General features: G+C 41.4%; 1 protein-coding gene across 1 annotated transcript in view; it reads right to left on the bottom strand.

Moving 5' to 3' along the window:
* The window catches only part of LOC134546236 (zinc finger SWIM domain-containing protein 4-like), a 451294-nt gene that overhangs the window by 115868 nt on the left and 310662 nt on the right, over window positions 1-24764 (bottom strand). The window contains exon 3 of the mRNA XM_063388904.1: window positions 12265-12392. Within this exon, the coding sequence (XP_063244974.1) occupies window positions 12265-12392 (128 nt within the window). The remainder of the gene's footprint in view (window positions 1-12264; window positions 12393-24764) is intronic.

Raw genomic sequence — 24764 nt, 5'->3', positions numbered from 1 at the left:
GGGAGGCAGGAAGGCAGGGAGGCAGGGAGGCAGGGTGGCAGGGTGGCAGGGTGGCAGGGTGGCAGGGAGGCAGGGAGGCAGGGAGGCAGGGAGGCAGGGAGGCAGGGAGGCAGGGAAACAGGGAGGCAGGGAGGCAGGGAGGCAGGGAGGCAGGGAGGCAGGGAGGCAGGGAGGCAGGGAGGCAGGGAGGCAGGGAGGCAGGGAGGCAGGGAGGCAGGGAGGCAGGGAGGCAGGGTGGCAGGGAGGCAGGGTGGCAGGGAGGCAGGGAGGCAGGGAGTCAGGGAGTCAAGGAGTCAAGGAGTCAGGGAGTCAGAGAGGCGTGGAGGCGTGGAGGCGTGGAGGCGTGGAGGCGTGGAGGCGTGGAGGCGTGGATGCAGGGAGTCAGGAAGTCAGGGAGTCAGGGAGTCAGGGAGGCGTGGAAGGGGGGAGGCGTGGAGGCGTGGAGGCGTGGAGGCAGGGAGGCAGGGAGTCAGGGAGTCAGGGAGTCAGGGAGTCAGGGAGTCAGGGAGTCAGGGAGTCAGGGAGTCAGGGAGTCAGGGAGTCAGGGAGTCAGGGAGTCAGGGAGTCAGGGCGGCGTGGAGGCATGGTGGCAGGCAGGGAGGCAGGGAGTCAGGTAGTCAGGGAGGCGTGATGGCATGGTTGCAGGCAGGGAGGCAGGGAGGCAGGAGGCATGGAGGCATGGAGGCATGGAGGCATGGAGGCATGGAGGCATGGTGGCATGGTGGCAGGCAGGGAGGCAGGGAGGCGTGGAGGCATGGTAGCAGGCAGGGAGGCAGGGAGGCAGGGATGCAAGGGAGACAGGGATACAGGGGGACAGGGAGGCTGGGATGCAAGGGAGACAGGGTGGCAGGGAGGCTGGGATGCAAGGGAGACATGGAGACATGGAGACATGGAGACATGGAGACATGGAGACATGGAGACATGGAGACATGGAGACATGGAGACATGGAGACATGGAGACATGGAGACATGGAGACATGGAGACATGGAGACATGGAGACATGGAGACATGGAGACACGGAGACAGGGAGTCAGGGAGTCAGGGAGTCAGGGAGTCAGGGAGTCAGGGAGTCAGGGAGTCAGGGAGTCAGGGAGTCAGGGAGTCAGGGAGTCAGGGAGGCAGGGAGGCAGGGAGGCAGGGAGGCAGGGAGTCAGGGAGTCAGGGAGTCAGGGAGTCAGGGAGTCAGGGAGTCAGGGAGTCAAGGAGTCAAGGAGTCAAGGAGTCAGGGAGTCAGGGAGTCAGGGAGTCAGGGAGTCAGGGAGTCAGGGAGTCAGGGAGTCAGGGCGGCGTGGAGGTATGGTGGCAGGCAGGGAGGCAGGGAGTCAGGTAGTCAGGTAGTCAGGGAGGCGTGATGGCATGGTTGCAGGCAGGGAGGCAGGGAGGCAGGGAGGCAGGAGGCATGGAGGCATGGAGGCATGGAGGCATGGAGGCATGGTGGCATGGTGGCAGGCAGGGAGGCAGGGAGGCGTGAAGGCATGGTAGCAGGCAGGGAGGCAGGGAGGCAGGGATGCAAGGGAGGCGTGGAGGCATGGTAGCAGGCAGGGAGTCAGGGAGGCAGGGATGCAAGGGAGACAGGGAGACAGGGGGACAGGGAGGCTGGGATGCAAGGGAGACAGGGTGGCAGGGAGGCTGGGATGCAAGGGAGACATGGAGACAGGGAGACAGGGAGGCATGGAGGCATGGAGGCATGGAGGCATGGGGCAGGGAGACAGGGGGGCATGGAGGCAGGAATGCAGAGAGAAAGGGGGCATGGAGCCAGGGAGTCAGAGAGGCAGAGAGGCAGGCACCTTCAAGGGACAGGCGCGATCAATAGCGGCGCCTCGTGCGCTCTCACGGGGTGACGTCTCCCGCGACACAGTGACTGGCCATCGCGCCACGGGACATGACCCAGACCGTGATGTGGCGGAGGTGCAGGAGCCTGGACTCTACCAGCCAGCATCTCTACCCCTGACGAGTCGTCGGGTCTTTCGCAACATTCATTACTCTAATGGGCGAAAGAAAGTTCCTTATTTCACTTAACTCAGCCTATGATAATATAGCTGTGTGCACAATTCAAGAAAATAACACTAACACAATCAGTAACAGTAATCGTAAGCACGGGATTTGATCACTATTTTTTTCGAACCTACTGATTCACAACGGGGGCGTAGAACGGTTGTGTACGAGGAGGGTAATGAATATACTTTATTTATGCCACTGCCGCATGGCACAACATCCAAGAAGAGAAGAGTAGTGCGCCACTTTGGTGGGACTTGAGAACTGTTTGTATTGCGTGGCAAGAAATTGTCATGATATTACAATGTACCGATTTAAAATGATTTTAAAAAAATAATGCGATTTCTCATAAATGTCTCTGGCAATAAATTTAATACAAAAAAGTTTCATAATAAAACCTTTGAGTAAAAATTTCAATTAACCAAATTACGTTAGTAGTCTGTAAATGGGCGTCCGGGCCCAGGATGCAGGATGTGGATTGTGAGTCGTTCCGCCATCTTGGATTGTGACGTCACGGCGGCCATCTTGGATGAGCGTAACGGGACACAGAGTAACGGGACAAGTAGGACATTGACCTTTGACGCTCAAAACTAGTCTAAATTGGGCAAAAATTGCCCAAAATTCCTCAAAAATCGCCAAAATATCCATTTCTGTGGGAAAAAATTCCGCCCAAAAATCTCAAAAAATTCCACAAATTAAAAATTCCCGTTTTCGAGGGGGAAATTTCCCGTTTCGAGGGAAAAATTCCCGTTTTTAGTCCTTAAAAATTCCAGCGACTAGAAGATCCTATAAGAGGCTTAAGCATCCTTGCCTACAGCCTCCGATAAGCCTCTGACGTGATCTAGGATTATGACGTCACCGTTGCAATTTCCGTTACGGTTGCCATCTTTAACTTTTGTATTTATTATCCGATTTTAATGAAAAAAATTTAAAATTTATAAAAAAATTCACTTAATGAAAATTTAATAAAAAATATTAAAAAAACATACTTTTACGACACGGAGCTCGGAGTCCTCGGTTCGAACCCGACGAGTGCAAAAAAATTAAAAAATGGCGACCGATCCTTCCCCCGTTGTGGGTGCAGGCTGACTGGCCCCCACCACTTTTTTCAAAGCATATATATCGTCACCTAGTATGACGTCATGTCTGCCATCTTGTCTTCGATGCTGGAAGCCATCATCATTGTATCGTCGGCGAGAGTGCGCTGACGCCATGCTAGTTTAATTCTTATCCCCTAGAGTGCAGTAATCATTTATTACTGTGACACCCGCCATCTTGATATTTGGCCGCCATCTTGAAAATCTGTAATTACTTAGCTAGAAATTTGGGAAAAGTTCCAAAATTCATTAAATAAATTGGCAATAAATATACTGATTGATTCGATACCCTATCGATTCAATATAGTTTAATTGTATGGAAAAAATAATAATTTCAATAAACATTGTTCAAAATACATTAAACAAATTGTCAATAAATGTAATGATTGATTAGATCGAATAAGGTCCTTGGTTCGATCCCCAGGCGATACAAAACAACTTTAATTTTAAAAAATACCACAAAAGCGACAGGTTTGAGAAATAAAAACACCGCAAGTTCTTTTAAAATAATTTTATTACATAAATTCTACACTACTACAAGTAAAAAAAAAAACCATACAAATTACTAAAGTCTTGTGGATTCCTCGATCCAAACAGTCTTCTTATTGTACGGACTAAGCCTTTTACATAACTTTAAATGTCTATCCGATCCGAGCATCACCGCAGCCAGAGACGGACTGAAGTTCATATCACCAGGGTCCCACTTATATATTCTCATTTGCTGGTACAACACATGAGCCAAAACAATGACCATGTTCATTATACTTCTCGGAGCATTTTTTATAATGAAGATGTAAGCTATCAAGACGTGAAATTAGTTTATTGCACTTATTGCACTGAAATTGTATTCTTTTAACTTTATTAGAACAACTGCTTCTTTCATGTCTGCGAGCATTTGAGGTGATAGTAAATGATACGTCACAGTATTTGCACTGACGCAATGTACGCTCTTCATTAGTTGAAGTATCCATTGCTGATGATGAAACTTCGGATGATGGTGGTATCACATCTGTTGAAATCTCTTCCAATGTTGACATCGTCGTTGCCAACGGGATCTGCACCTTCTCTGTCGTAGCTGTCGTCAAGGTTCCCGTAGACGATGGTACAACCTCCGAGTTCGACGTTAAAGTCGGTAAAGATGCCATCGTGTTCGCAAGAACAGGTAATTACGCGATTTATGCACCAGATTAAACAAACTAGGTGATCCTTACACCGCCGACGTCAGTAACAAACTGAGCGTCCTGCTGTCTAGGACTCGCTTATATACATGCACCGTATGGAATAATATGCTAGTCAAATCAAGAACTATTTACAATAATACTAGAGTCAAAACAACATTAAAAATAGAAGGACCGTCAACGAAAAGGCAGCACATTTGGAAGCACCAACAACGAAAAGGACGCACATTTGGAAGTACCGTCAACGAAAAGACAGCACATTTGGAAGCACCATCAAAAAAAGGAAACACAATTGGAAGCACCATCAACAAAAAGGCAGCACAATTGGAATCATCATCAAAAAAAAGGAAGCACAATTTGAAGTACCGACAACGAAAAGGCAGCACATTTGGAAGCACCGACAACGAAAAGGCAGCACATTTGGAAGCACCGACAACGAAAAGGCAGCACATTTGGAAGCACCGTCAACGAAAAGGAAGCACAAATGGAAGCACCACAATCGAAAAGGCAGCACCATTAACAAAAAGGAAGCACATTTGGAAGCACCATCAACGAAAAGGCAGCACATTTGGAAGCACCGACAACGAAAAGGCAGCACATTTGGAAGCACCGACAACGAAAAGGCAGCACATTTGGAAGCACCGACAACGAAAAGGAAGCACAATTGAAAGCTTCATAATCAAAAAGGCAGCACCATTAACAAAAAGGAAGCACATTTGGAAGCACCATCAACAAAAAGGCAGTACAATTGGAATCTTCATCAACAAAAAGGCAGCACATATGGATGCACCATCAAAAAAGGAAGCACAATTGGAAGCACCATCAACAAAAAAAAGGCAGCACATTTGGAAGCACCATAATCAAAAAGGAAGCACATTTTGGAAGCACCATCAACAAAAAAAAAGCAAAAAGGAAGCACAAGTTACGAGAACTAAGTCTTAGTTAGAAATCAGAATACAAGAAATAAAAACATTAAATTTTTATAATTAAAATTATTTATTTTATTTCTTTACATTATACAAATGCAAGTAAAACAAGCCATTATTGTATGAAGCCAGCTTCCCTCAGTTCTTTGAGTAAGAAGGATTCAAGTAAATCTTTCCTACTTTGTAAAAATGATGGACTCCTAAAAAGGAAGCATGATGACGATGAAGTCACTTTGACATCATCAACATCGAATTCTTTCGGTAATCTGAGTGAAGACGATGCCTTCTATGGTGATTATTACAGTGACTCTAAGGCTGTTGACAAAGACATAGACTGTGATGAAGCACCTAACGCTGACAAGATCGAAGAATGTGACGTTGTCCTGAGACCGAAACGATGGAAACGACGTGATATATTAAATACATCTGATCAAGCTTGTGATGATCACTGTCTCAAAAATGAAAGTTACCCTGAGGTTGGTGGTAAAACGGAAGACACCAGAGATAATAATATTTATTATAAACGTGCAAGGAAGATGGTGGTAGAAGAGAATGATTACACATCATGGAAAGATCCAAAAATATTGGTTGACCGGCTAAGACTTCTACATGGTTCGCTTTGTGCAGGAAACTATTCGTGCATCAAAGAAATATCCTTCTTACTCAAAGAACTGAGGGAAGCTGGCTACATACAATATTGGCTTGTTTTACTTGCATTTGTATAATGTAAAGAAATAAAATAAATAATTTTAATTATAAAAATTTAATGTTTTTATTTCTTGTATTCTGATTTCTAACTAAGACTTAGTTCTCGTAACTTGTGCATCCTTTTTGCCTTTTTTCCTTGATCGTGCTTCCAAAATGTGCTTCCTTTTTGATTATGGTGCTTCCAAATGTGCTGCCTTTTTTTTTGTTGATGGTGCTTCCAATTGTGCTTCCTTTTTTGATGGTGCATCCATATGTGCTGCCTTTTTGATTATGGTGCTTCCAATTTGCTTCCTTTTTTGATGGTGCTTCCAAATGTGCTGCCTTTTGTTGCTGGTGCTTCCAAATGTGCTTCCTTTTTGTTAATGGTGCTTCCAAATGTGCTGCCTTTTTGTTAATGGTGCTTCCAAATGTGCTGCCTTTTTGTTGATGGTGCTTCCAAATGTGCTTCCTTTTTGTTAATGGTGCTGCCTTTTGTTGCTGGTGCTTCCAAATGTGCTTCCTTTTTGTTAATGGTGCTTCCAAATGTGCTGCCTTTTTGTTGATGGTCTTTCCAAATGTGCTTCCTTTTTGTTAATGGTGCTTCCAATTGTGTTTCCTTTTTTTGATGGTGCTTCCAAATGTGCTGTCTTTTTTTTGATGATGATTCCAATTGTGCTGCCTTTTTGTTGATGAAGATTCCAATTGTGCTGCCTTTTTGTTGATGGTGCTTCCAAATGTGCTTCCTTTTTGTTAATGGTGCTGCCTTTTTGATTGTGAAGCTTTCAATTTTGCTTCCTTTTCGTTGTCGGTGCTTCGAAATGTGCTGCCTTTTCGTTGTCGGTGCTTCCAAATGTGCTGCCTTTTCGTTGTCGGTGCTTCCAAATGTGCTGCCTTTTCGTTGTCGGTGCTTCCAAATGTGCTGCCTTTTCGTTGTCGGTGCTTCCAAATGTGCTGCCTTTTTGTTGATGGTGCTTCCAAATGTGCTTCCTTTTTGTTAATGGTGCTGCCTTTTCGATTGTGGTGCTTCCATTTGTGCTTCCTTTTTTTTGATGATGATTCCAATTGTGCTGCCTTTTTGTTGATGGTGCTTCCAATTGTGTTTCCTTTTTTTGATGGTGCTTCCAAATGTGCTGTCTTTTCGTTGACGGTACTTCCAAATGTGCGTCCTTTTCGTTGTTGGTGCTTCCAAATGTGCTGCCTTTTCGTTGACGGTCCTTCTATTTTTAATGTTGTTTTGACTCTAGTATTATTGTAAATAGTTCTTGATTTGACTAGCATATTATTCCATACGGTGCATGTATATAAGCGAGTCCTAGACAGCAGGACGCTCAGTTTGTTACTGACGTCGGCGGTGTAAGGATCACCTAGTTTGTTTAATCTGGTGCATAAATCGCGTAATTACCTGTTCTTGCGAACACGATGGCATCTTTACCGACTTTAACGTCGAACTCGGAGGTTGTACCATCGTCTACGGGAACCTTGACGACAGCTACGACGGAGAAGGTGCAGATCCCGTTGGCAACGACGATGTCAACATTGGAGGAGATTTCAACAAATGTGATACCACCATCATCCGAAGTTTCATCATCAGCAATGGATACTTCAACTAATGAAGATCGTACATTGCGTCAGTGCAAATACTGTGATGCATCATTTACTATCACCTCAAATGCTCGCATACATGAAAGAAGCAGTTGTTCTAATAATGTTAAAAGAATACAATTTCAGTGCAATAAGTGCAATAAACTAATTTCACGTCTTGATAGCTTACTTCTTCATTATAAAAAATGCTCCGAGAAGTATAATGAACATGGTTATTGTTTTGGCTCATTTGTTGTACCAGCAAATGAGAATATATAAGTGGGACCCTGGTGATATGAACTTCAGTCCGTCTCTGGCTGCGGTGATGCTCGGATCGGATAGACATTTAAAGTTATGTAAAAGGCTTAGTCCGTACAATAAGAAGACTGTTTGGATCGAGGAATCCACAAGACTTTAGTAATTTGTATGGGTTTTTTTTTACTTGTAGTAGTGTAGAATTTATGTAATAAAATTATTTTAAAAGAACTTGCGGTGTTTTTATTTCTCAAACCTGTCGCTTTTGTGGTATTTTTTAAAATTAAAGTTGTTTTGTATCGCCTGGGGATCGAACCAAGGACCTTATTCGATCTAATCAATCATTACATTTATTGACAATTTGTTTAATGTATTTTGAACAATGTTTATTGAAATTATTTTTTTTCTATACAATTAAACTATATTGAATCGATAGGGTATCGAATCAATCAGTATATTTATTGCCAACTTATTTAATGAATTTTGGAACTTTTCCCGAATTTCTAGCTAAGTAATTACGGATTTTCATGATGGCGGCCAAATGACAAGATGGCGGGTGTCACAGTAATAAATGATTACTGCACTCTAGGGGATAAGAATTAAACTAACATGGCGTCAGCGCACTCTCGCCGACGATACAATGATGATGGCTTCCAGCATCGAAGACAAGATGACAGACATGACGTCATACTAGGTGACGATATATATGCTTTGAAAAAAGTGGTGGGGGCCAGTCAGCCTGCACCCACAACGGGGGAAGGATCGGTCGCCATTTTTTAATTTTTTTGCACTCGTCGGGTTCGAACCGAGGACTCCGAGCTCCGTGTAGTAAAAGTATGTTTTTTAATATTTTTTATTAAAATTTCATTAAGTGAATTTTTTTATAAATTTTAAATTTTTTTCATTAAAATCGGATAATAAATACAAAAGTTAAAGATGGCAACCGTAACGGAAATTGCAACGGTGACGTCATAATCCTAGATCACGTCAGAGGCTTATCGGAGGCTTTAGACAAGGATGCTTAAGTCTCTTTAAGGACTTTCTAGTCGCTGGGATTTTTAAGGACTAAAAACGGGAATTTTTCCCTCGAAACGGGAAATTTTAATTTTTGGTATTTTTTGAGATTTTTTGGCGGAATTTTTTTCCACAGAAATGGATATTTTGGCGATTTTTGAGGAATTTTGGGCAATTTTTGCCCAATTTTGACTAGTTTTGAGGGTCAAAGGTCAATGTCCTACTTGTCCCGTTACTCTGTGTCCCGTTACTCTGTGTCCCGTTATGCTCATCCAAGATGGCCGCAGTGACGTCACAATCCAAGATGGCGGAACGACAATCACAATCCACATCCTGCATCCTGGGCCCGGACGCCCATTTACATACTACTAACGTTATATGTTGAAGAACTTTGTTCACAAACTGCTGGCCAGACGTCACGAGATAATAATTAGGTAGTTAATATAGTTAATTACAATGTCGGACATCGCGAAATTTTACTGGCAAAAATTAAAACTAATATTTCAACTGTGAAACAATTTCGCACAGGTCAAGCGCATGGTCTGCTATGTAAGTGTGGACCCAGGGAAACGCTACTGCAATACAGAAAGTCCTGTGATTCACCTGAAATAACTAAGTCACGTAAACAATATTGCTTTGTAACCATGAGCGTAACAAGAGGTTGTTGTGTTCATAAGTATCTACTGACAAATACACACACGTGTAGTTTGCGACTTATTCATTCGGTGCATTTTTGTAAAGGATAGTAAAATTAAGGACTTTTCTACTAATAATCTTCCTCAAATGCAAGAAGAATTCGCCAAGGTTCCAGAAAACCAGATATTCGTGGACACTATCCTGGACTACGACTATCCAGTTGTGTTCAGTTATGATACAAGGGCGTACGCAGATACCCCCCCCCCCTTTTTTTTTTTTTTTTTTAGGGATCCCAAGGAAAGAATTTGACAACAAAAAATTAAATTCTGTGTATGCTCCAGGCTGTAAACAGGGTAAATAGGTACTGGATAGAAGTTTTCAATTATTTATATTTTGTTTATCCTTCAAGATGATTCTTGTTAGTTCGTGTCAAATTAATCCGTAAATTTTATTGTATATATTTTCAAACAAAAATTATCCGTAAATTTAAGGTGAAATTAATTATGACTGTGCAGAAGTATAGTTGAAGTTTAACATGCATACGCTTTGCTCTGAAGTTTAACTGAACGGAAGTTACGACACGCCACGCCGTGGTTGACGTGAACCACCTGGAAGTGTAACACATCACGAGCAACTGGTCCACAGACTCCGCACTCGGCCAGGCATCAGCATGTATAGGCCTGTCCAGTCTAGCCTGGGATGAGAACCATCTAGAAGTGTAACACATCACGAGCAAATGGTCTACATACCACGCACTCGGCCAGGCTTCAGCATGTATATATAGGACCGTCCAGTCTAGCCTGGGCCGGGTATAACACGCAATGTAACTGTTTCTTTACTGAGAAATAATTAAAATCCTGACACCCATTTTTTTTTGTTTTGGTTTAAGAAATCTGGAAACTATGATTGTTTAATTTTCTGCATAGTATCTGTGTATTTTTATCACACAGCATCTGAGTTGCGATTATTTCCCAGAGTACACTCAAGCCGGTAGATTTTCACAATTATTTAAGTACAGCAGTAAAATCACCTATGTGAGAAATGTTACGCACAGAAAGAATAATGATTACGCGACTCTCCCATCTTCCATTTAAATTTTAAAATAAACTTATTTCTAATTAAAGTATTTAGAAACTGGACATGTTATATAATTTTATTTTTCCATTTTTTTTAAACAAATTTAACCCACTATTCAGTTACAAAAAAATATATAATAATTCGGGTAATCCTTCAAAGAAAGAAATTGTTTACACGGAACAAATCTCAGAACATTCTTACGAGATTACTATCAATTATAGAGCCTGATGTCGTGACAGTAATGACATATGGTTCGCAAGAGAGTACGTGAAAGTAGCACCTGCGATATCCACATCACCGTGTCGACGAGGTTGTATTGTTAGTCTGGCTCACACCCACCACGTCATTTCTTGAACAGTTGAAACTTCCCACAAAACTGTGAAAATCTGATTATAAAATATATTGATAATAGTCAACTTAATCTGCGAATGCCTTGAGTTTATTTCAGTGGCCGAAGTTCGCTTACTTCTTTGATATTTCTGCTGATTTCTTTAGTGAATTCTTCTACCAACTACACTGCGCTGATTCACCAGTCATAAACACCTAATTAATATAATTTTCAGTTACTGTCTCATCTACGATTTAAATCACTGGGTCCTGACTTGAGTCCAAGGAATCAGATTGTTCGCAGTGCAGTCCAGCTACGTCATGGCTCATGAGCAACCTGGACTCGACCGCTCAGTGCCTCCCGTCAACTAGGAACAAATATTCATATCGAACGCACACTTCCTTACACCTAAACCTGTCGTAAGAAGCAATTGTTTTGATAAATAAAAGCTTATTGAACATTTAAAAATAGTTCAACAGGTATAAGATTACATCCCTAGCTGTGCAAGTTTACCCGCCTGTTAACTTATTGCATGTAAATGAAATATCTTGCTATCTGGGAAATTACTACAAATGTTACACTCAGTGGCAAGCGCAAGGGAAGGAATTTGGGGGGAAAAAATACCGGTGTAGACAGTATGCTATATTGGGTGATGCAGGGTGAGCTGTTACTACAAATACAACTGTGTGAGAAGCCGTGTTCCCTACCCCCCCCCCTTTTTTTTTACCTACATGAAAAAAAATTCCTGTATTTGCCATTTGTTTCACTATATAAGCTTGATTTCTTATTTTCGTTGTAAATATGATCGCCAGAGATACTTCAAACATTATCTGTGTGATGTTTGGGAACTTTGGGCGAGTAATTACAACTGAAACTTTCTTTTTGACAACCTGCGTCGCGGTCACTAGCTAAAAGTTAATTTTCTGCGTTTCCGCGGCAGGATGTGCGAATAAAACTACAGCCAGTTTCCCAGATTCTCGTATTAGCAATCTGTAACTACTGTGCGTGGCCAACAGTCGCGCTAGAAGTAAAAATTCAAGCTTCAACAGTCCGCTTCAAAGATTAACTGACTTGAACGATAAAACTATACAAATAAGTACGCGTGGCAAGGAAGAATCTGCAAATAGCTTTGCAGTCGTTTAACTCTACTTTTTTCGTTATTCCCCCTCACCCCCTCACCCAACTCCCGAGCGTGGCACTTTTCGTTACGCCCTGATGAGTCGCCGCCTCGCTGCACCAACCCGGATGTCCATCATGGGGAATGAAGCCTGCCCCAGCCCGGATAGGCTGTCTGGTATCTCTGGACCACGTATAGTGCGTTCCGTCTGATCTGAACACTCTTGCATTTTGTCAAGTGTTTTATTTCAGTCAAGAAGGCACATGAGTACATATAAAACTTGATGTCTTGTCGCTAGTCGAAGCAGATGCAAGATGTCTAGTCATGTGCAGTTGCTGACAGGAACAGCTGAGAACGGGAGGCGCGCCTCACCTGATATAGGAACTCTGAGTCGGACGCTGTCGGCGTTGCGTATCCTGTAGAGCGACAGCGCCACCACGTGCTGACACCAGAAGATGTCCTTGGTGTCGCAGCTGCAGGTCACCGACGTGATCTTGCACCTGTAACACGTGTCCCGGCCTCGTAGACCCTACTGACACTCTCGTACATTGCCAATAGTCTGCCCGTGTGTGTGCACGCAAAATAAACTTACTGTTCAACTTTTCTTTTTTAATTTATACCAAAATTAATTTGCATTAATTTATCTTTATGGAACTTAAATAATGCAATGAAGTTGCCACCCAAATAACTTTTAACCCAATGGTTTCACGTTTAAATTTTTTAAAGCATTTTCTCATTTTAGACAAGCAGCCAAATATTTAAAAATGAGACACTGAAAGCGAAGTTTGCATACATGCACATACGTACGTATGCAAAGGGTATTCTTAATCTCACGAAAATAACGTCTAAAAATGTCTTTAATTAAACAACGGTATTGAGTAATGCGCTGATTTGTGAATAAGATCTTTATCCAAAACACGCGCTTTCCACTACGCAATTAGCTCAAATTTACTTATCTTTAACAGTACAATAATTAACGTCAGACGAGATTACTGAAATTCGACAATGTTTACTACAGGCATAATTTGAGCTCGTATACTAGTCACGTGAACTTGGCCTGAGTGTTGTAGCATATGGTACGCTGTCCCATATCACCAAACACTACAGCCAGTTTGTGTTTTAGCATTGCAGTGACATGCCATGTAGACGAATACAAATATACGACAGGATTCAGATAGTGGCTTTACTTTCGGCAGGCCATGCACATAAAGATGTTGCCGACCAGTTAATGTCTCACAAAGCAGGGTGTCCAAGGTGTGGAGACACACAGGAAATGAGAACGACAGATCTCGTTTTGGCCATCCTTTTGTTACAACACCAGCCCCAGATCGTTATCTCCAAATTTCGATTCGCAGACGTCCAACATCAAATGCCTGGGCTCTCAGGAATGACCTCTCCAGAACAACAGGGGTTCGTATACAGAGCGCAGAAGACTGCATGAAGTTGGTCCTCAGTACAGAAGGCCAATGAGAAGCTTTGCACTGAACCAACGGAACAGAGCTTATCGAAGGAACTGAGCTCTTGCTCATCAACACTGGACCATTACAGGATGGGGTAATGTCAAGTTTACCGATGAGACCTGGCAACCGACGTACAATAGTATGGAGAACCTCTGGACGACAGCAGTATATAATAAATAGTATGTACGACTACAGGATTAGGAGTTTGGTGTGTGTGTGTCGGTGTCCGCCATCTGGGATTCTGACGTCACTGCGGCCATCTTGGATGAACTTGACCCTTGACGTTCAAAATTTTCCCAAAAATTGGCAAAATCCGCCAAAAGTTCCATTTTTTTTTTTTGAAAAGTCTGAAAACTAAAAAATTTCCTATTTCGAGGGAAAAAATCCCGTTTTGAGAAATAATTTCCCTTTATAGTCCTCAAAAATGACTGTGCCTTGAAATGTCCACATCTACAAGCCGCCCTAAGCCGCCGACGTCATGAACTCAACCATTAGGATGTCATGGCCGCCATCATAATTATGACATGACTGTTGCACTATTCGTTACGGCCGCCATATTGAAATTCCTTAATTATTTGATTTTAATGGTAAATTTAAAATTGATAAAAAAATTTAATGCATAAATTTTCAAATGAAAAAACTTCGACTTATACAAAAATGCGGGAAAAAAATTAAAATTGACAAAAAAATGTAATTAATAAAATTTTAATTAAAACATGCACTTACATCATTCAGTCCTCTGTTCGAATGCAATGAGGTCATGCGATTAAAAATGACGATGAATCCTTCCTCCACAGAAGCCACCGACAGACTGAACACCCACCACTAATTAATTTCAAGGTAGATATATTATGCCAGCCAGTTTATTATGTCCACCATTTTGTTTTCGTCTGCTGGGGGCTGTCATCCTGGACTATGACATCATAGCCACCATCTTTTTTCAGTCTGCCAGAGACCATTATCTTGGAATATGACATCAAGTACTCCATCTTATTTTCGTCTGCTGGAGGTCGCTACCTTTTATTTATCAATACTCTCTACCAGGAGCGATAGTGGCATGTAATACAAACGTCGTCTGCTAGAGTGCTGCCGCCATCTTGTTTTCAATAATCGTTACTAGGAACGAGAGTGACACATATTACACACATCGTCTGCTAGAGGGCGCTGCTCTCATATTAGTTTAATTTTTACTTGCTGGAGAACCAATCACCTGATAATAGTGGCATCCGTCATCTTGTCGAACATCTGACCATCATCTTTAAACCTGTAATTATAAAGCTATAAATTCGGGAAAAAAATCATTAAAAAATGACTCATTAATTTACTGATTGATACGGTAGATGACCATCCTTGGTTCGATACATGATTGGTATAAAAAGATAAATTAATTAATTAAAATTACAAAAAAGATTACAGGTTTGAGAAATACAACTTTTTTGCAAATATAATAAATTACATTATTTCTACACTACTACAGGAATACTTGCGAAAGTTAACAAACTAATACTCATTTAGTTTTGCATCGGCTTAAACTGATTATTTATTCGCTTCAATCAGTTTAATGAAGACAGAGACCAGCCAGATCATTTTCCTACATAGTCTTTTTCTTCCCGACAGACTACTTAATATAGTTAGAATTGAAAATGAAAACATTTACTGTCTTGAATGCGCACTTCTTTACTTTGTCCTCGAACGGAAATGGTTTGCCATATATACAGTACAGCCACGAATTATATTTTGAAGATCCGTACGTCATTACTTCATCTGTAAGCCGATTGATTATGTTATGATTGATATCGTCAAGGAAAGTACAAATGTCTTTTGACTCACTAAATGTATTTAAATAATAAGTAGTGGTCATTCAACAATTCACGAAATTCAGTTTTAGCCAAGTGAAATCTGTTATCATTTAGCTGTAATGTAGGCCATACCAAGCACAGTCTTGGGCTTAGATTCATGTTTAGGCGTCATCAACTAAGCTTCCTTACAGCTACTGTGATATGTCGTTCGCATTTTCTCATGATGCACGAAGACACTAGAAAATCAAATGCATGAAGAATCCTTCTCGTATGAAGTTTCGCTGCGACAAGTGCCATGTTTGGTTTACGCGTATTGACAGTTTAAGACGACATGCGAAAAACTGTATAGGTGAAGTCGTTCACTTGCTGTGGAACTAACTGCAGACTTTTCGACTCCTCTGTTTTATATTGAAGACTAGTATGCGTACAAGCACAAAAACAGATGTTCTGCAATCGATTGCGATGACGCCTGGACATGAATCTAAGCCTAAGACTGTGCTTGGCACATTATAGCTGACCAATTCCACTTGGCTAAATCTGCATTTCGTGGAATTTTGAATGACTACTATCATTTAAATACATTTAGTGAGTCAAACGACATTTGTACTTTCCTTGACGATATCAATCAGAACATAATCAATCGGCATACAGATGAAGTAGCAACGTACGGATCTTTAAAATATAATTTGTGGTTGTACTGTATATATGGCAAACCATCTCCGTTCGAGGACAAAGTAAAGAAGTGCGCATTCAAGACAGTGAATATTCTCATTTACAATTCCGACGACGTGAAGCAGTCTGGCTGGTGTCTGTCTTCAATAAACCGATTGGAACTTAGAATTAATCAGTTTATAGCCAATGCAGAACTAAATGTTTATTAAATTGCTAACTTTTTAAAGTGTTCCCGTAGTAGTGTAGAATTTATGTAATATATTATATTTGAATTAAAAGTTGTGTTATTTCTGTAACCTGTATTTTTTTGTAATTTTAATTAAATTATCTCTTTTGCATCAGTGAAGTATCCTACCAAGGACGAGTATCGATAAAATCAATCGTGAGTTAATGAGTAATTTTTTATTGAATTTTATGATTTATTCCGAATTTTTGGCTTTATTAGGCCTACATATTTTGATGATGATGGCCTAGACGGTCGACAACATGGCGGATGCCATTACGGTCTGGTGATTGGTACTCTAGCAGTCGATGTGTGTACTATATGTCACTATTGCTCCTGGTAGCGAGTATTGAAGAATAAAAGGTAGCGACCTCCAACAGACGAAAACTATATGCGGACGTGACATCTTAATCCAAGATAATGGTCTCTAGCAGACGAAAACAAGATGGAGGACCTGACATCATACTGGCTGATGTAATTTATCTACCTTAACATTAATTAGTAGTGGGAGGTCAGTCTGTCGGTGGCTTCTGTGGAGGAAGGATCCATCGTCATTTTTAATTGCATGACCTCATCGTATTCGAACCGAAGACTCCATGACGTAAGTTCATGTTTTAAATAAAATAATTAGATATTTTTGTATTTTTAATATTTTTTTTACTTTATTTAGATAATAATTACGGATTTTCAAGATGAACAATTTTCAAAATGGCAGCAGTTTATATTAAAATTTATTAATTTAATTTTCTAATTAAAAAAAATCCATTAAAATAAATAATAATTAAGTAATTTCAGTACGGCAGCCATGACATCCCAATGGTTGACGTCAAGAGCTCGGCAGATTAGGGAGGTTTGTAGATACGGAGGTTAAGCCGCTTTGCGGACTTTTCAAGTTACTGGAATTTTTGAGGACTAAAACGGGAAATTTTCCCTCAAAACTGGAATGTTTCCCCCTTGAAATAGCTCATTTTAAATTTTTTTTCGATTTGTTGAGAATTTTTTGCTGAATTTGTTTCCTAACAATTGGAAATTTTGGCAAATTTGTGGCAAATTTTGAGGAATTTTGAGTCATATTTGTCATTTTTGGTCAATTTTTGAAGTTCAAGGTAATGGTCATCAGAGATGACCACCGTGACGTCAAAATCAAAGATGGCGGACACTGACGCACACACCAAACTCCTACTCCTGTAGCCGGACATACTATTCTATACTAATACTACTGGACGACATCAGCAATCTAAGCATGTCCAGGAAGTCCATCCATATGCTGGCGGAAGTCGTGTTCTAGGACGACGCACCCCTCTCATTCCCATCCGGGGCGCAGTGAATGGCCCCTGATAAATTCAAGAGGTGCTACTACTATTTGTGTGGCATTTTCGAACTGCATTCGGAGATAATTTTATCATATCAGATTATAATGCAAGACCTCACTATCATGGGACAGTGTTGTGGTATCTCGAAATGCACGACATAATTCAAATGAATTGCAACAGAGAGGAAATGCAATTGAGCATGCATGGGTCCTGCTGAAGGTGACCATTTTGTGTACTTGAAACCCACCGGGCAATATTCAGAACTTCATGAAGCTGCCATAGAGGAGTGAGACCATTTGCCCCAAGACAAACATGGTGATCTCATTCTAAGCATTCACCATAGTGCGGAAGAACTCATCCGTATGAGGGTTGCCTTACCCATTACTAAAGACTGCTAGCATTATGTGATGAAAAGAGTTTCAAAGTGTTGTTATCTGGACTTAATTATATATAGAAGATGCATTTTCTTTTGCTTGTTCGGTATATATCGCTCGAAATGTTTTATTCAGAGGAAAGTATACTGATTTTGTCACACAATTATTGTAAAACCACTAAATGGTTGATTGTACGAATCCAATATCGTCATATCCAAAATATTCCAAACTGTTTTGAGCAGTATAGTTAGTGATTGAACAGAAAGTCTACGACCTAGAATTAGGATTTGCACATTTTTTTATTACATATTACAAGAAAATAAAGAAATAAAGGGGTGGTGAATTATTTGTTTTTGTCATTTTAGAAAGGCTTTAAGTACCATAGGCTAATGATGGGTCCATGCATGTTCTTATCTTTTGGGTATAAGGCTAACACTAGCTTACAATTTGCCAAAAGACTGTCAAATTCAGCAGCTGTAATCAAGAGCATGTACGTTTGCTCACAAATGATTCTCCAACTGATACCGGTTTCGTCATGATCAATTTCAGTAGTAATTTGATGCAGACAATTCAAAAAATTACTTTATTCAAACTTATTACAATGAAACTCGCACAGAGACAGTAAATTGGAATTGTATAACATCATCAATGGACCAGATGCGTCCACCGTGACACATTGCTGGCAGTTCTGTCGGCAGAAAACCCGCTCAATATGAAGGCCAAAGATTCCTCTCCTGTACAGCTGTGTATCCATACTTGGTCATTGTGTAGTACAAATACACACTGTTCAAGATAGTGTGTCAGTTTTTTGACAGTGGCTTTAGCAAATTCAGACTTTGCCAGATAAATTCTGTGACAAAATAAAAACCAATTAGGATTAATGTAGAACCAGAGGAGCTTATTATGTATCAAAATTTTTTTAATACTTGTATCAAAATATTCAGGTGTCAAAAGTAAGAATATTCACCAACGCATGACAAAAAAGTGAGACCTTATCTCGAACAGAGTATACGAATTATTAACTGATCATCTATTCTTACTTGGTTCATACAAACCATCGTTACTCCTAACATCGTCGGGCTTTTCAGGGTTTCTGGCGCAGTTAAACACGGCACAGGCCGCAAGAGACAATACTAGGGGTTAGCTTACTGTCTATGGTTAGTACAGTTTCAGTAAACACTTTGTTTGTATTGCCATTTGTTTAAATTTTATAATAACAGAGATAAATCCAATGCAGTGGATATCAGTTATTTTCATAGCTGAGTTTATAAGAATGCTTTGTGGTGAAACGGGAAATGAACCCATCAACAATGGTTACTACAAACTAATAAGCTATCGAATTACTGGAAAAATAGAACTGAAGTTCTGGCGCCTTCGTGCTGTATTTCGTGACTGGTTGGAGGCGATGAAGCAGGAGGCGAGGCAGTAGTACAGGGGAGCAGGAGCTACGTGAGAATGAGTGGGGGAAGTGGGGGAAGTGGGGGAAGTGGGGGAAGTGGGGAAGAGCGTGCGGGTGACAGTGGCGTCTCACGGGACGCGCGATTCTGTGAAAGGAGACGGAAAGCTCTTTCATGCACACGCAGAATATTGAACATGAACTTTAGAGAACTTTAGATAATTGTGTCCCGGTTTCCACCAAAAAATGCCAACGCGTGAAGAAAGAGTTGACCTAATTAAATCGGGATGTCTAAAAACTTTACGATTCTTGCCAAATTTAAAGGGTTCAAACATCTTGATATTGGTTAAAGTCTGCCTCTGAATTCAGCGCCTTTTTTTGGTTGGTTCAGTAAAATATTTTTAATGTATATTGTTATTAATATAAAACGTGGCAAACAGCCGCCAATTAGGCTAATATCAGCACCGTTGCATTATTGGAGATAAACTTAAGCAAATACCCGACATAATTCCTCATACGACTCGCACGAGGGCACTACGACCATGTGGACGGAAGCCTTCGTGGCAGCTGTTGCAGTTCTCTGTTTATCGCAGAGAGAACACGTGCAGTTTCTCCAGCGCGGTTTCTTCCATCCTTGAATCTGCACAGAAGCCACCTCTACTACTCCGGCAAGTCGGCTGCAGGTCCATCCCGACAATATAAGTTGAAAAAAACCTCTTTACTAATTATGGTCTAGAAAGCTTCCCGAGACTGTTATACGTCTTTGAATTTGAAACTGAACAATAATTTTATTGGAATTAAAGAGAGAAAGTATTAAATATGGAACATTGATAATCTTGATTATGCCTAACTGAATATGTTCTAAATCACTGCGAATTTGTCGCTGTATCAAAATTATTATTCCATTGAAATAATTGGGAGTAACGCCTTTATTTTCCCACATATTTTTGTGGCGTGTTACTGCCCCCAATTATTTCAATGAAATAATGTTGATACAGCGACAAAATTCGCTGTGGTTGTAGAACTTCATTCATTTTAAACAAAATCCAGACGCTTTCTCTCTTTCTTTTTACAGTAAAAATGTTGTTCATCTTCAACTTCAAAGCCGTATAACAGCCTTGGGAAGCACTTTAGACCGCAAGTCATATTAAATGTTTTAACTTATTTTGTCGTGACGAACCTGCAGCAAAGTTTGGCGATCGAATTATTCAGACTCGTTGTGTGTATAATAATTTCTTTGCGTGCATTCCTGGTAAAAGCATCGTGTAGCTACAGAAATTCCAAATGCCAAACAGCATGTATTGCATCCATTAAAAAATATCGTGTGACAAACCGCCCAGCGCACAGCTGGCGCGTGGTCTCAGGGGTGTAACTGTCAGTGAGGCGGGATGATAAGTGTGACGCATGCTGGCGCTTCTATCGGGCAACGCCCTGGACTGGCGCGCAGTCTGCTGGTCGTACATAGGACAACCATGAGATCAGAGTGTTTACCATAACATTAAATGGCGGAGAACTGAAGATAAATGTATCATGCAAGGCCCTCGAGTGCTTTCGAGGATCTTTATCGCGGGTTTCTTGTCAAAAATTACTTCTGAAAAAACTAGTTTTGGCCCTTTTAACTCTCTAAAAATACAATTTGAAAACTAAATACCCATCCGTCCTCAAATCATTCTTACATGCTTTTCGTAAACTGACACCACTCGGGTATTTCGAGCAGTTTCTTCTGAAGCCTGCGCACCGTGTGGGTGCCCGGGTAGACAGGGGCCTTAAAAGAGTATATCAGAGGTCGCATCGTGCATGAATGACGAGAATATAAAACAATAATAGAACCTGAACGACTTGACAGAATTAGGTGGGGGAGGTTTTGTCAGCTAAATATTTTCATTGCAAAGGCCTGAATGTATACAGAAATAGTCCATACAGTGTAAAGTTTTAAAATATTGCATACTTTTTTTTATATAAAATTGGGGTTGAAAACAAAAAATAAACAAATATGAAAAATTTTGCCTGTAAAATATTAGAATCACAAAGAAAAGACTCTATAATAACCAAATCCTTAGAAACTAAATATATTGCAATATTAAACTAATTTTAATTTATTTAAACATTCTACTATGCAATTATAAATAAAAATCGTTGAGATATATTTAGTGCTAAGAATTGGTTATTATAGAGGATTTTTTTATGTGATTTTAATAATTTTGTAGCCAGTTACGCGTTACGGTTTCTTAGTCATAGCTAAGGATTTCCCTCCACAAAAAAAGGAGTAACCACTGTGGTTTCTATCACTTCATAGTATTATATTCGTGAAGAATGAACTTGACAATATCAAAATTTGGAAGCGGTGGACATAAGCATCAACAAGAGTCGTGCTTGACTTTTACATAAGATGGAGCCAGTCAGGTTGGGGGAGCCAGTCAGGTTGGGGGAGACAGTCAGGTTGGGGGAGACAGTCAGGTTGGGGGAGACAGTCAGGTTGGGGGAGACAGTCAGGTTGGGGGAGACAGTCAGGTTGGGGGAGACAGTCAGGTTGGGGGAGACAGTCAGGTTGGGGGAGACAGTCAGGTTGGGGGAGACAGTCAGGTTGGGGGAGACAGTCAGGTTGGGGGAGACAGTCAGGTTGGGGGAGACAGTCAGGTTGGGGGAGCCAGTCAGGTTGGGGGAGCCAGTCAGGTTGGGGGAGCCAGTCAGGTTGGGGGAGCCAGTCAGGTTGGGGGAGCCAGTCAGGTTGGGGGAGCCAGTCAGGTTGGGGGAGCCAGTCAGGTTGGGGGAGACAGTCAGGTTGGGGGAGACAGTCAGGTTGAGGGTGACAGTCAGGTTGGGGGAGACAGTCAGGTTGGGGGAGACAGTCAGGTTGGGGGAGACAGTCAGGTTGAGGGTGACAGTCAGGTTGAGGGTGACAGTCAGGTTGAGGGTGACAGTCAGGTTGGGGGAGACAGTCAGGTTGGGGGAGCCAGTCAGGTTGGGGGAGCCAGTCAGGTTGGGGGAGCCAGTCAGGTTGGGGGAGCCAGTCAGGTTGGGGGAGCCAGTCAGGTTGGGGGAGCCAGTCAGGTTGGGGGAGTCAGTCAGGTTGGGGGAGACAGTCAGGTTGGGGGAGACAGTCAGGTTGAGGGTGACAGTCAGGTTGAGGGTGACAGTCAGGTTGAGGGTGACAGTCAGGTTGAGGGTGACAGTCAGGTTGGGGGAGACAGTCAGGTTGGGGGAGACAGTCAGGTTGGGGGAGACAGTCAGGTTGGGGGAAACGTCTCTGCGTGGTGTCGGAGTTCCTCTTGATGCAGCCGATGCAGCCACTAAGAATTACATCGATGTCGTTTCTGGTGTTAGCACATACACACTTAGTGTATTGGCGGATAAGAGACATGAATGTGCTAAAAATGGACTTGTTGCCACACGTGATTGGCACAGCACTGTGGTTACGCACCTACGTCGATCCAAGGCTAACAGCCGATACTATTTCGCTAATATTATAGAAACAATACCTCAGGGTGATGTGATACGAGACATTGTTGAAGTGAAAACTCTATTATCTGCTAGTCGCAATGTGATGTTTGATAAAGTAAAAAATTGTAATTAGCCTAAGGATATTGTCACCCATTTGCAAAGTAGTGTCAGGCGGATAGCGATTCTCTTAAATCTTTCGCCAGGATTCTACAGCTTTTAACGAGTCCATCTACTGGCAGGCCCACAACAAATATTAACTGAGCAAAAGGAAATGTTTCTGCTTAAGCACATCGACGTTTTACATGCGCAAATATGTAACTTTTATGCACTGAAAAATGGTTTGGTCGCTGCAAGCGATAAGCAATCTGATGTGGTGGGGTGACTCAGGCAGGTTGATGGCAAGTTCCACACATCGCTTACCGAGCTCTTACAACTCATGGATGAGCAGACAAAGCTCGTAAGTAAGGAAATAGATCTGGAGTGGAATTTCAGCTAAACACCTTGATGAGATCTCTGAGTGGGGATAATGCCAAATTATTAAGAAAACTTTGACCAATATAGAGGATTAAGGTGGATACTCACGTTAGTTGTTCGAATTCATGTTCCCATACACTTAGTCACACCGTAAATGCCACGAAGGCTCATTGAGACACATTGTATACTCTTGTGGGAACGAAGATAACAGACAAACCTGCGAACTCACCACCGCGATCTCAAAGTTCACTGTCGGTGATGCTCCCAACTATAAGAGGCCCATCGGTGGTGCTCTCAACTATAAGCATACAGTGGCACTCCCGACTATAACTGGCCCTACTTTTGCTAATAAAAACTTTTGTAATAATGACACCATTCAGTCATGGCTTAAGAAGAGGGCAAGCCTCATTGTGTTACAAACAATGTGCGTGAAAAGTATTTGTTCGCAAAACGAGCCTGCCTAGCTCGGGATGCAATTAACAAACAAATATTCTGGCCGATTACTTTGCGTCGAGATAATATCTATCGCCATTCGCCTGTGGAAACGACCTCAGATGACGTGAAAGAAGAATCTGCGACACCTATTTTCAAACCTTCTCAAACTAAGGCTTCATCTAGTGAAAGCAAAGATGAATTAGCGCTGACTGCTTGTTCTAGTAAAGTCTCGCTGCATCGCGCGAGCCCTTGGGCGAAGAAGCTCAGTTATATCCAGCTGGGTTCAACTCCAAGGTAAGTGATACGACCTATGGGATTTACAAACACAATCATCGCTGGTTCTTAGGAAACAATGAGGTTTTTTTCCCCTTATAATATCATTTGCGTCGATAACGAAATTATTCAGCGTTATATGAGAGAGCAAAGGTGTATTCATAAGCTTCATTGCATCAGTACAAACGCTTGCTGGAATCTACAAGTGCACATTTTAAAAGGAATGATCCTGCTTCTAATCGGTTTAAAAAATCGACCTTATTAAAGACCTTTGTCCTAACTTGGTACATGGCAAGGCAGTGACATAGTTAAAAAATTGGTTTTAAAATACATAAAGAAATATGTTTATTTGGATTCTGTTAATGAGCTGATGGATCATTTGAGATTATTATTGTTTTCACAACAAGCTGGTAATAGTCATACACAAACGAAATATGTCTATATCTGAAGAATGGGTTGAAGATGGCTATCTAAAAATTTTTTGCTGATACTTAAAAAATTACTATCAGACGCGGGAACTTCACAAAGGTCCATGTAGAGTACTCCCTCGCATAAGTGTAATCATTTGTGGCCTTGGTGAACTTTTACAGATCGATCTCATTGAAATGCAGCCTTAATACCGCATGAATAAAGGTTTTATATGTATTTTGACAGCTATAGATACATACTCGTGGCGTGCATACGCTGTTCCAGTCAAGAAGAAGACTGCTCAGCTTGTAACTGAAGCAATGAAACATAATTTAAATTTCTGGTACGTTGAGCACATGCAGTCCGACAGAGGTACAAAATTTTATAATAAACTCTGTCAGGCCTTAATGGGAAAAAAAATGGAATAAATCATCTTTCAAGCAACAGCAGATAAAATCTTCGTTTGTTGAACGCTTAATTAAAAGTTTAAAATCGCTCTTGTTTACCAAACTGTCTGGTCAATTAAATTAAAAATGGCTGAAACTTTTGCCAAAGTTATAAAAAATATACAATGGCAGATTTCATAGAACCACAGGCATGATAC

Source organism: Bacillus rossius, chromosome 1 (genome assembly GCF_032445375.1).
Source record: "Bacillus rossius redtenbacheri isolate Brsri chromosome 1, Brsri_v3, whole genome shotgun sequence".
Lineage (NCBI taxonomy): Eukaryota > Metazoa > Arthropoda > Insecta > Phasmatodea > Bacillidae > Bacillus > Bacillus rossius.
The sequence above is the reverse complement of the archived record's forward strand: the minus strand, read 5'-3'. Positions and strand labels throughout refer to the sequence as shown.